General features: G+C 43.6%; 1 protein-coding gene across 6 annotated transcripts in view; it reads left to right on the top strand.

Annotated features, from left to right (window-relative positions):
- The window catches only part of LOC138510347 (glycine N-phenylacetyltransferase-like), a 264,370-nt gene that overhangs the window by 66,520 nt on the left and 184,531 nt on the right, over positions 1-13,319 (top strand). The window contains exon 3 of one of the 6 annotated variants that reach the window (XM_069625919.1): positions 5,289-12,049. The exons of the other annotated variants lie outside the window; for them this stretch is intronic. Within the exon in view, the coding sequence (XP_069482020.1) occupies positions 7,486-8,661 (1,176 nt within the window). The 5' untranslated portion in view covers positions 5,289-7,485 and the 3' untranslated portion in view covers positions 8,662-12,049. Of the gene's footprint in view, positions 1-5,288; positions 12,050-13,319 lie in introns of those variants that run through there. 6 annotated transcript variants of the gene reach the window in all.

The following is a 13,319-nucleotide window of genomic DNA, read 5'->3' as shown; positions in this document are numbered from 1 at the left end:
GTCGTGTTTGGAGAACATGCGGGCGTTGTTGGGCTACACTATCATGCCCTCGATGCATGGGCCAGGGTGTCTTTCGCGTTGAATGGCGGCGTTGGCCACTCTCATGTCAACACATAACACATAGTCTACCACCATCTTTTGGTACGATGACAAGGGGGGAGACCCATGGTGTTGGCCCCGTAGCCGGCTCGATGATACTGTCGGAGAGTAGTTGGTCAAGCTCTCTGGAGACTGCTTCTTGGAGGTGGAATCCGACCCTCCTCGGGTGTTGTAGAATGGGTCTCACTGTTTGGTCTATGTGTAATTTGATTGGGGGACCTTTACGTTTTCCCAGACTTGTGCACAGTTGCGGAAATTTCTGCACGATGTGTGCTTCGGTCATGAGGTCTTGGGATTGTCCGTGGAGAATGGCCCCGATGTGCTCCTTTGGGTCCTGCTGAATCGTGGTTGAGGTGATTACGTCGCCAACCCCCACATGGATGTCGCTCAGCCCCAGGCGGTGTAGTAACTGAGGAGGCACCGACCCTTGGTGAGGGATCGGATGATGTGGATGGTGGTGTCCACCTGTCGGCCTTTGAGGAGGAGACAGTGCGTGAAGTGTCCGATGGTCAGTAAAGGTGTGGCTGCCCCCCACTGGAAGATTCTGGATTGTAATGGTCCGAACACCGGTGGATTTTGGATTCTCAGGTACTCCTGCTTGCCCATGATGTTTACAGTGGCGCCTGAGTCCACCATGAAGTGAAACAGGCAGTTGCCCATTTTGATTGGAATTTTCGGGGCTTCTCTGGTTTCTTTGCTGTCGAGCACGAGGTTGACATACTCTTCCTGTGGGTTTTGGTCATAATACATGGTGCCAGACGTTGTGGGGTCATGGTAGTACGCCTCCTCTGCGTATCCTTTCGCTGGATTGTCATACTCATCCATGAGGTAGGGTGGTTGTTCCACATAATCTTGTGTTTGCGGATACTCTTGGAATTGGTATTCGTCGACGACTCGCACATATCGATGTTGGTTTGGTTGGTAGTATCTTTGTGGTCCATATTGTGGAAATGGCGGGTGGAAAGGCGTCCTGATGGGTGATTGAGGCCGCATGGTGGGAAATGGTTTCCCCTGTCTGCACAGAGATTGAAAATGCCCTTGTCTTCCACAGTTTGTACACCTTTGTGATAAGGCTGGGCAGGACCCCAAGTGTGGAAATGCCATGCCGCAGCGGTATCATTGCCTCCGTTGTCGTGGTACCTGCAGGGCTTGTGGCCTGTATGAGTAAGTTCCTTTGTCACCCTGGCGAGGTGGGGGTGGTTGAACGGCTGCAATGAGTTCGGTGGTATCGTGTTTTGGTGCGTTGGCGCCTGTCATGGACGCGGCTTGGGCATCTACCCTCTCAAAAATTTGAGTGAGTTCACTGACCTCTGGGATTGTGAGGGGCTTCTTCAGGAGTTGCTTCTTGAGCGTTGGTGAAAGACAGCCTTCAATGATCCTCGGGCGTATGGCTTCATCTAGGGAGAAGGCATCAAACTGGAAGTGGACACCTTTCAACCTTAAGCGAGTTATGTATTCATCTACAGTTTCTTGTGGTTTCTGAGAGCACTAGTTGAAAAGATACCTCTCATAGTCGCAGTTGGTTTCGATTATGAGCAATTTGTCAAGAGCTTTGATTAGGGCTGCAAAGTCATTTTGTTCGGCTGCTGGGATGGTTTTAACTATTGTCTTTACCTCCCCAACTACCAGGTTGAGGAAAATGTCCCAAATGTGGGCAGAGTCGCCGTCCCCTGATCCCCTTACAAAACGGTGAAAGTCCTCCATACACTCAGTCCATCGTAGGCCTTTTGTGGCTTGCAGGGCCATGGTGAATGGCAGCGACATCCGCAGTGTGATGGATTCTGTGGAACGGACTGGTTTGGGCAACAGTGGATTGCTCATGTTGTTGGTAGGGTGTGCCTGGCAAGGGTTCAGGCATTGAGGGTCCCTTACCTATGTCAGGAAATGAAGGTAGTGTCACCCCTGGGTGGATGGCTTTGCAGGCTCTGCGCACCCACTGGGTGTGGACACGTAGAGTGGGTGACCAGGTCGTGTGGTACAGTGTCTCAGGGTCTGGGAGCTTTCTGACGATGTATTCCCCTTGGGTGGAAGCGCTCACTGAGTGCTGGAGTACCTGGACCTGCTTGTAGCTTGTCTCCTCCAGGAGAAATAGCAGAGCGCGGCGTGCGCTGTGAATTGTGGGGGCTGCTCTCTGCAGCATGCGTGCTCACTTAGCGGCATGCAGCGGATCCGTGTTGCTGGTGGAGGCGTCAGGCCTTGTGGAACCTGAGGGCGGGGCGCGTTTCCCTCGGTCAGCGTGGCGCTGCTGTTCCGGGTGAGGTGGTGTGTGGAGGCATGCAGCGTTGGGCTGCTGGAGGCAGCTGAAAGCAGATGCAGGAGGAGGCGGAGCGCTGGCACGGTGGGATCACCGGCTGTGCTAGGAGGACGACGCTTGGTGGACTGCCAGCGCAGTGATGGAGGATAGGCACTGTGGGATCACTGGCCGTGCAGGAGGCAGGACGCACGGCGGACTACCGACAAGGAGGACTCCGGAGTACGGGGAAGGGCCTCATCACCAGTGTTGACCCAGGTACGTAGAAAGGAGGACGCACAGCGGAGGAATACAGCATAACATTCGTTATTTAATCTTCAACATTAACTGGTGCCAAGCGCGCCTTCCCCTTAAACTCCCCCCAAATCACGTCACTCGTCCCGCCCCTTTGTGAGCGGGCCTAACTCTTAAAGCCGAGGTGGCCCGTAACAGTTCCATTTATTAATATATATTTTTTATTGTGTTTTAATCATTAAGATTTTTACAATCAGAAGAAGTAGCTTAATTTCATAAGAAGAACAGAAGTTGTAAAAGTTTGAGCTGAATACCGTCGATCAACGTGTCGTTAAAATAGATTGCTCAATCTCCTGTTCCGTTTGTAACGGGAAGGATTTTTGGATATCTTGTAGGATGTTGTAAGTTGCCAACATCCAGGTGGTTTTTTTCTCCCATCATCCGTCTTGACCAACAAAGGTCTTCGTCCTGCAGCACAAAATCTGAGAATAGGCGCTTCAGGTAGAGTGATCTGGACTTGAGAGTACATGGGCAAGACAAAAGTAGATGGCGAATAGACTCCACGACTCCAACAGAACCACTAAATCTACAGCCGTTTGTAGTTGCGAGCCCACGTATAGAAAGGATTTTGTTGGTGGGCAAAAGATTTAGTCTTGCTCTCAGTAGCAGGTTTCAAGCTTTTTTTGATGGAAATAGTTTGATAAATGGTTGTATCTCGTACAGTTTTTTAGGGTTCCAAGGCAGATGAGTCATCAGTTTGTTCGCCAAAGCTTTCTCCCCAGTCTCGATCCAGTCGAGCTCTTTAAGCTTTTTCACTGGGTTATTCTTAAGAATCTCCTCGTCCAAGGCCACCTCATGGAGAATTTCTTGGTTTCGCTGAGCCCATCTAGTTAGCATCTTGCAGCCGGCGTCTTTTATTTCTTGTACAATCAAATTATAAACCGAAGGTTTTTCCGCAAGCAGACATTTAAGATAGAGCATCAAAGAATTACAGCTCACTGAAGCCGACAAGGAAAGTAGGCTTAGTTCCTTTCTAATACAAGCCATCGAGACACACCATCGAGACACCGTTAGGAAGACCCACGAATTTTCTCCAAAAACTTGCCTCCAAAGTAAGCCAAAAAGATGGTGGAATATTTGGCATCGCCTCGGCTCCATAAATGAATGTAGGGACAACCTTCGCCTTGTAAAAGTTAATCACAGGGATCAGGGAAAAACAGCCAAATTTCCTGTCTATTGCGTGCCCTTGCGGCATCAGTTTTCTTGTTTTGACCTTCAAGAATTTCTGCATTCCTGTCTCGTTTTTTGTGTTATCCAGGATCACCCCCTAATATTTACACTCAGCCACTTTCTCAATCACTTCCCCTCTAGGGCTAGGTTTATTTTTTCTTTGGTTTTTATACCTTTGGACACAATCATCAATTTGGTTTTGGCTTTGTTGAGCTCTAGGTTGTTTCTTTTCATGTACGCCTGGAGATTGCTAAATTGGCGTTGAAGCCCAATCGGCGTATGGTCGAGGTGTCCCGTCGTCTGCATATAGAAGTCTGCTTATTTGGGTTTTGCCCATTTTAGCAGGGAAACTACGGAAGTCGATTTCTTGGTCTTTGATGTCCCCTAGAAACACCAGAAACAGCGCCAGTGCCAATGGGCATCCCTGGCTGACCCCCTTGCCCCCCTTTCCGTCTGGATTTGGGCGGAAAGCAGTCTCTGTTGGTCAAGACAAACTCATAGTAGTGCCTGAATACAAAGCTTTAATCGGCTCCAACAGGCAGGATGGACAATTCTAGGCTGATAGTTTTTCCCATAAGAGCGACCTGTCCACCCGGTCAAATGCCTGGGTGAGATCCACGAAAACAATAAATGTTCGTGGACCACCCTCTAAGACCTTGTGCTTCAGGATGTTCAATGTCAAAATATTGGCTGATGTACCACAATTTTTTTAAAATCCTGTTTGTAAAAAGTCTTCGCATGGCGCAGTTTTTGGCCAAGCTGTAAATTTAGTTAACAGAAGGGACCCATATACCTTTCCAAAACAGTCCAATAATGCTATCGTCCGACAATTTGCTGGGTCCCTTTTGTTGCCTTTCTTGTATATGGGTTCTACCGTCGCTGATTTCCATGATAGTGGGACAGATTTAAATTCGGCGGATCTTTGGTAAATTTCGCTTAGGAGTGCCGTTCACTCTTCGGGATAAGCCTTGAGGTCCAAGTTAGTAATGCCATTAGGACCAGGCGCACGAGAGTTCTTAAGGGTCTTGATTTGCCGCATTATGTCTTCCCGGTCGTCCAAAGGGACCCACTCCACCTGGTCAATCTTTCTTGGTTTCTGTTTAGTAGTCTGGGTTGTTGTTGGTGCAGAGAACAAGGTTTTAAAGAAGTTCGTCCATACAGTTTCGCCTATGTTGTTCAGAATCGTGAGTTCTTCTTTTGGACTGGTTGAATTAATGAGCGACCTAAATCTGCGGCTTTTATTTCCCTGTATCGCTCTTTGGGACGCAGTCTTGTTGATATAATGACCACCGGTGGTGATTCAGCCACGATTTGTAACTCTGGGAGGCTTCCATTACTAACTGGTTTGATTTTGTTGGTCCAAGCAATTTGGCCTTTCTCCTCACTTTTCTTAGTTCTCTTCTCAACCAGAATTTTGCCAAACACATGTTTCCTAGGCTCAATGGCTTTCTTTGTGCCCTTTTTCTTTTTATAGATCTCAAGTAACAGGACAAGTACTGTTTGCTGTTGCTGCCTCGTCATCTTGGACCTTTTGGATTGTGCACGACGGAATTGCCCAACATCTCTGTCACGGCCTGGAGGACGTCTTTCAAGGGTGCACTAACGTGCCTGGCCTAAAGGTCTTTCCTGTTGTGGAGGCCACGCCCCCCATATCGTGTCACGCCCTGCAACCTGCGTCCTCAAGTACCAGTTGCCTCGCGCACCTGCGACGCGCACCAAGTACAGGACAAGTACTGTTTGCTGTTGCTGCCTCGTCATCTTGGACCTTTTGGATTGTGCACGACGGAATTGCCCAACATCTCTGTCACGGCCTGGAGGACGTCTTTCAAGGGTGCACTAACGTGCCTGGCCTAAAGGTGACTGTTTAACTAATTAATGCTACACACAGAGGGCTCTCTGTGTACTTGACAATTCGAGCATTGCACAACTGTGCCTTTCACAACTGTGCCCCTTTCAAATTGTGTGTCATAAGCAGTGTTGCTTTACGGCTTGTGCATGGCAGTTTTTTCCTTCGTGCTCCTTTACTAAAAATCGCTTTTTCTGCTTTCTTCTGCAAAGGTCTTTCCTGTTGTGGAGGCCACGCCCCCCATATCGTGTCACGCCCTGCAACCTGCGTCCTCAAGTACCAGTTGCCTCGCGCACCTGCGCCGCGCACCAAGTACAGGACAAGTACTGTTTGCTGTTCGCGGTGCGTGGCGCTGGGCCTCCTGATACTGGTTTCCTTGTTGACAAAGGTGAATTAGCTATTGTGTGGTGTAGGCTTTATAATGGTGGTTAGTCTGCGAAGCAGTAAGAGCCTCGCTGAAGGCAATTCTCACGCAGGGATGTATGTCTCTAATCCAGTGCTATTACATGACTCCGATATGGATCTAAATCCACTTGCTGTGATTGGTGAAGATGGGTTAAATGATATAAATAACATCCCGTATAGTCTGCAACCAATAGCAGTAGAACCTAATGATGATGAATGCAATCAATTATAATCTTGTATATCTAATGCTCCTTTTGCAGATGGTGAATCATTTAAAAAGCCCTCCATTAGTAATACTGATGATATAGCGAATTCAGAGGAGCCAGTAGGGAATTTGGCAGCTACTAAGAAAGTTGTCAAAACTTATGTGGCATCTAATATTATTTCGGATGTTTCTTATCTGGGCCCCGCATTGATTGGCGAATGGGAGAAACGCTGCCGGATTGCAATGACACCGAACTCACCTGTTGTATTTTTGCCTTCGGAGGTTGAACGCATCTGTTTGCATAATATTCATGATGGGCCCTCTATCAATTCATCTGCGTGTATTGCTCCTTACCATCATGAACATGTAAAGCGACCCTCCTGTAGCTCGCCTATATTTTGTAAAACCTATACTGATCCAGGTCCCATTTCTAAACAAATGGTGAATGAGACCTTTGATGAAGATTTGTGCTACGAGATAGGGGCACGAGCATCACCAGTCAAACCTCAACAATCTAATCCCAAGGATCTAATTAAAGATGAAGATCTAAGTAATTTTCCGGTGATTTCATCTCTCTTAAATCTTTTGGATAAGGGTCATGACTTAACTCACATGCAAATAAACTCCCTAAAAGAAATAGTGTTAACTCTCACTAATAAGGTTTCAAAAATTGAGGGCATGCTGATTTCGCAATCTGCTGTTCAATCAGAGAAACAGGCACTTATTGATGCATGCCTACTGAAAGCTTTGTCAATCAACAACCTAACGCGCGTGAATCAATTTACACAAACTGATGATTCTTCTGTAAATGTGGCATTTGATTCACGCACGTATGCAAGAGCTGTAGTGGAAGGACCAAAGGAGGTATGCTCCTCTGTGACTTATGCTGGCTCTACTGACTTAGTGGATGAAGTGAAACAGAACTCTCGGATATTAGATGAGTTAGTTCGTTTATAAACAAGGCAAAATTTAGACTTAAAATTTGGTGGGGGACGTCTTGATGAGCATGTTGTTGCTATTGGTTCTGTGTCAATTACAAAAGAGAACACACCGAATAGCCCCTCTCCCCTGGTAAATGTCATAATTGAAGCCGAAGAAGAACAACGAAGAAACGAAACTATTCTCGCCGAAAATTTGGTAAAATTTAGTGAGAAGGGAGTCACAGTGAGTACTGAATGTGAAGACTTTGACCCTGAAGGGTCACAGATACCTTTTATGTCACACAAAATGAAGCGAGCACATATTAGGGCAATCAAAAGAGAAAATAAACTGAAAAAAAAGCTATCCACACTGGATGTAAAAAAAACGAGCCAGGTTGATGGCAAAAAAAATAAAAAAAACAAAAAGAGAGAGGCTATCACAGCTGACTTGGATGAGTTGCAGTCCTCAAACTCAATCGAAGGCTCAACAAATGTCTCGAAGATTGACTTGACTCAACTGAATGATGAATCAAAGTTAGTCCTAAATGTGGCTCCTGCAACTGCCTCACATTCTAATTTAAAAAAAACGAGAACCTCTGTAAAGCCATCTGTGGTAGAGTTGGGATTGGCTAATTCAGGACAGATGGCACAAGGCAGGCTTTCGACCTTTTATCCTATAATTGAAAAAAAAACCACGGTTAAGGGTCAAATGAAGGATTTTGCTCCAGATAAGCTTACCGGGGCAGTCACTAAACAAAAAAAGGTCTGCGCTATGTTGACGGAAAAAAGTTCGGCAAGGAACACAGATAATCCCCGATCTGACGAGGAATCTGAAAATAACGTCAACTGTCCAGAAAGCCAAATCGACTCAAATGATGTTGAGGGGGCATTTATAAATGCAGAAATGGATGTTACTGATACCAGAGATTCAGTTGAGAATAAGCCTCTGCCGCCAGGCAGTAATGATAAAGAAGAAATTAATTATGTATTTGAAAGAAATGTTAGATACTTTCTAGGTTGGTCTAGTGATCAGGCAATTAATGGAAAGCAAAGGTTGAACAGATCGTTCTTGTTTAACATCTTTAGAGAGTGTCCCAATCTAAGAACCCTCCGCATGGATGATATTGAGTGGCTAAGGCTAGCAAACCAGAACAATCTCAGAATGATTTGTGCCCCACATTCGGCGATGATACTCCGGTTATTGTGGGACCATAGAGAAGACTTCAAATCCAGCGGGCTAACCCTATATTTATTTAGAACGATTGAAGAAGCTGAGATATTTCTGAATGAAATGTTAGAACCTGAGGTTGTGAGTGGTACTAATCGAGCAAACGCATCAGCTGGTTCCGAACAAACTGTTGAATTAATTACAAAAATTTCTGAGCTGATGGCAACCACTTCGAATATTTCTTGGCTAGCTCCCCTTATGTCCTCCATTCTTGATTTTTCTAACAAACAAAATAAACAATAGACAAATAATGTCATAGCTCAGAAGGTTCAGAATCTCAAAATAATATCTTGGAATTGTTGTGGGAAAAGTAACCTAGAGAAATGGTCACCCCATTTTGCTTCAATGGGTCCGCACACTATTATATTCTTACAAGAAACTATGTGTGTCGACAAATTGAATATTGAGGGTTATTCCAACTTCTGTGTACCTGCTGTGAGAGGTGTAATTGGTCGACCGCTTGGAGGTATTGGTATCCTCATTAACAACAACATAAATCACATGTCAAAGGTTATGTATGCAAAACACAGAGTGTTGGCAGTTGAGTCTATCCTTACAGGCGCAATGTCAAATATAATGTTATTTGTATGTGTGTACCACAACCCAGCCAATGTAGCGTTTGAGGCTGCATTGGATAACATGGATGAGCTACTTGAGGAAGCCATGGTTAGAAACCCAAAATATACGATTGTAATTGGGGGCGACTTTAATGCCTTCTGTCTATCAACGTCATCTAAGTTACTTCATAAGTGCAAGTCTTCCTCGAGAGCTTCGGCATCTATGGGGAAGCGTTGGGTCTCATATTTTAAAGATTGGAATATCCAATTGTTGGAATTTCTTACTGGCGACCACAAAGGTACATGGAAGAGGGGGATCCACTCCACTTATATAGACTATTTTTTTGTCTCATCCGTATGCATGCCTTTGGTAAACAATGTTTTAATTCACAACCAAACTATGAGTGACCATTTTCCAATAAGCACAAGTATCAGATGTGACCTGGCATCTTTAAATAAAGAAGCAGCGTTGGGATTGGTGACTCTCCATCGACCACAGAATTCTGTAGGCTGGTCTCCTAAAATGTGTAGAGAGCTTTCCTTTTTGGTTCACAGAGATGTGATTCGGGTTTATAACGGGGCTGTATTGTTTTTTGATGCATGTAGAAGAGAGGATTGGAACTCCTTCGTAATTAAAAAACATATTGACTATTTAGTCCAAAAAGTTCAATCGCGTAACCCATCTAGTGAGAGTGGTTACAATTTGGAAATAGCAGCAATCAAGAGGGAAAAAAATCGATCTATTCGCGCTTTAAAGAAAAAAAATCTACAATCCTATTTGTTTCACTCCACAAAGATGAGTATCTTAAACGAATATAGGCATAAAATTGCATCTATAAAGTTTAATGCAAAACTATCGGCCAATCAGCAAATGATGAAGTATCTTATCACTCATGATACCAGGAACATATGGGCAATACTTAACAATAAAAAGGGGGCGTTGTTGCATGACTTTGCCTCCCCAATTGCTGCAAGTACATGGATCGACTATTTCAAATGCAAATATAGTTTGCCTGTCCAATTTAAGATACATAACTCTGGTATACTTGAGCAACATTGTAAGGATCTTTTATTATTCTCTATTAATGAAATCGTTGAGGCCATCAATCTGCTCAATTATTCCAAAGCTGCCGGGCCCGATGGTCTACCTGCCTGTATTCTAAAAGATGACCCATATTTTTGGGGTGCGATTCTCTATACTAAATTTGTATATATTCTATCTACCAACCTTATCCCAAAATCTTGGCTTAATGCCATCATAATTCCTCTATACAAGAAAGGGAATCCAAATTTACCCTCGAATTTCAGACCAATTGCATTAATGGATGCCTCTGAAAAGGTTTTTTCTATAATTCTACTCCAACGGCTCCAAAGTTTTATTAGGAATAAGAATATATTCTCAAAGTTTCAAACAGGGTTTCGTAAGTACATGGGGACTTCGTTAAATGCTCTCATTATTTCCCACATATTTGCTCAAACCAAAATATCAGATTCTGGCACAGTCTATATGGCTGCACTTGATATGAGCAGTGCTTTTGACTCAGTCATAAGAGAGGTTTTATGGTCTAAACTCTTAAAACTTGGTTTTCCAAAAAGATTGATTCAACTGATTGCAATGCTACACAACCACACGACGTATAAAATCAGGGTAACCAGAGATGGCGCCTTAACTGCTCCTATTATGACTATGACAGGTGTCAAACAAGGCTGCAATATGGCTGCCACCTTATTCAATTTATACCTTTGTGATATGGATATGTTATGGAATGAAGCTGGTATGTTTCCTGTGAAACTAGGGGAATTGAAAATTTCATGGTTATGTTTTGCAGACGATATCTTACTATTTGATCGCACTCCTAGTGGTCTACAGTTAAAATTGAATAGTTTTGCTAAATATGCAGCCTCTCACAATCTATCTCCCAATTCTTCAAAGTCACAAATTGTGATTTTCCGGAATTTCAGGAAAATTAAATCGTACAAGTGGCAACTTAATGGCATTGATATCGAATGCGAAAACTCGATTCGTTATCTGGGGTATCCCCTAAATGTCCAGTACTCTCTCACATTTTGGCAGAAATACCTAAAAATGAAGGTTCGTCCACTTGTGTCGATGATGAAGGTCATGCTGAGAACAATCTGTGAATTTTCATTGCAACCATTGATTGATTTTTATCTATTGAAAGTGGAACCGATTCTCTTATATGGGTTAGATATATGTCTTCATGATGTCGGGGTCATATTGAATCAAACTCAGGGTAGTGTGTGGAAAAGTGTATTGGGGCTATCCACCTCAGTTCCCAATTCCATAATTAGGCACGAACTTGGTCTAGTATCTTTAGCAGCTAGATGGGTTTGGCGAAAACTATCACGCTATGCTGATATTATGGCACCTCAAAAGTACTCCCTATATGTGGATGTACATGGGTTGGTTGTGCGGTCAGAATTAAAATCCATGTGTGCCTTTGTTAATCAAATGAATTCAATTCTCGTTGATTGTGACTGCACAATTTCTGACCTAGTAATGAAACTTCCAAAAGTCAAAAGAAATCTTTTTGATCGGGACTGGTCAACCACTTTAGATTGTAACAATTCATATCGTCTGTATGCGGAATATGCCAAAAGGCCACGCAGGAGAGATATGAGATTGTCGTATTTGGTGTTATGTCCTTCAAGTAAGATACGGAGAGCATATTTAAGGTTTAAACTAAACCAATATCATACACTTGAAAGAATCTACATGTGGAGCATATATAAAGGTGCCTTTTCAACTCAACACTGTCGCTTTTGTGAATGTGACACTATTGAAACCATGAAACATCTTGTTATTGAATGCATTTTTTTTGAACAGGACAGGAAAAATTTATTGGGGAAATTTGCTCCGAAAGATTCTGACATCTCCAAAACATCATTATGGGACAGTTGTATGTATGGAGGGTCCTTGGTACTTGTCATTTCGCTAACTCGTTTGTTGAGTAAAATTGAAAATGCGTTAGAAAATGTAAATGTCTATTATAACCCCACAAGCTAAATCTGTGCATTTTAAGGCGTGTTTTATTAAAATCTTTGGTATGTCTTGTACAGGCCAATCTTAATATGGGCATGAGAAGGTCGCGTGAAGTTACAAATCATAAAGCTACAATGTAATCTTCTGAATTAACAAATGCCAAATTTTAAGTTGCAAAAGAAACGGCTGATGATCTATTTGTCTGTTATCTGTAATTTTAATGAATAACTTATGAAATTTCGAAAGTTTTGTAAAAGTTTGCTTTTTGTAAAACTATAAACAAAACGTTAATAAAAAAAAAAAATAAATAAAGGTAAGTAATCGATCTGGCTGGCGATTGCAGGATGGTCTTGGGTCAGATATTGGAGCTTTAGATCTTTTATTGCTGCTACTGACATTTTTAGCCTTGAGCCTTGGGAGTTTGCTTCCAGGTGATTGATGGATTTTGCTGTCAGGGGTTTTGTTTGAAGGCCAAGTGACACATAACAAGTCATGGTCACTAGCCTGAGTTCGTATCACTTGCGCTAGATAACTTGAGGCAAAAATGTAGTCAATCGTGATTTGGAGTACCCAGCGCTCCCACTTTGGCAAGGTGTTTTTTCTGGGAAGCACCTTGCTGATGTTGTGTAGCTCACGTGATGTAATTAATTTTGACCAGGCTTTTCCTCGCCGATCTGATTGCGAGGAATTGTTTCCGGCACACTCTTCAGGTTTTTTCATGGCGCATGAGCTGTTTAGATCTCCGCAGATCAATAAATGAGACACTAGATGGACTGAGGTGGCTCATCGATAGCTTGTTCGAGAGCTAGAAGAAAAGTGTTGGTTTCCATGGAGATAGGGTTCCAATAGACATTCATTATCACTATTATCGTCTTTCCCTCCTTCATGTTTTTAGCCTCTGGTTTTGGCAGCTCTGCTTTGACCATTAACAGGAATTGGTTGCTTATCAATACTTCTGAAGCAAACATGCCACAACTATAACGTATGGCCGTCAAGATTCCTGAAGTGGGTCGACGGAACAGACCCTTCTTTGCTGGAGCAAGAAAAACTTCGTAGCCATCGAGCGAGGGGAGGTCGGTCAACCAGGTCTCTTGCAAGCAGAGAATATCATATTCCGTTAATTTTATGTCACCAGGTGCTGTCAGATGACCATGACCCTTAGTATTTATTTCAAGAGCATAGCTTTATTTCCTCTGTGGGTTTCTGTTTCTGGTTAGAGGAATTGCCATGCTCTAGGGACAGGGGTTGCTATCTTTTCCGTTGTTTAGATAGCACATTTGGGAGCCATGCCCACAGGCTGCGTGCTGGAGATTGTTTGGTAAGAGACACAGCAGTACCTG

This window comes from Ambystoma mexicanum, chromosome 6p (genome assembly GCF_040938575.1).
Source record: "Ambystoma mexicanum isolate Mex_15411 chromosome 6p, UKY_AmexF1_1, whole genome shotgun sequence".
In the NCBI taxonomy this organism is placed as follows: Eukaryota; Metazoa; Chordata; class Amphibia; order Caudata; family Ambystomatidae; genus Ambystoma; species Ambystoma mexicanum.
The sequence above is the reverse complement of the archived record's forward strand: the minus strand, read 5'-3'. Positions and strand labels throughout refer to the sequence as shown.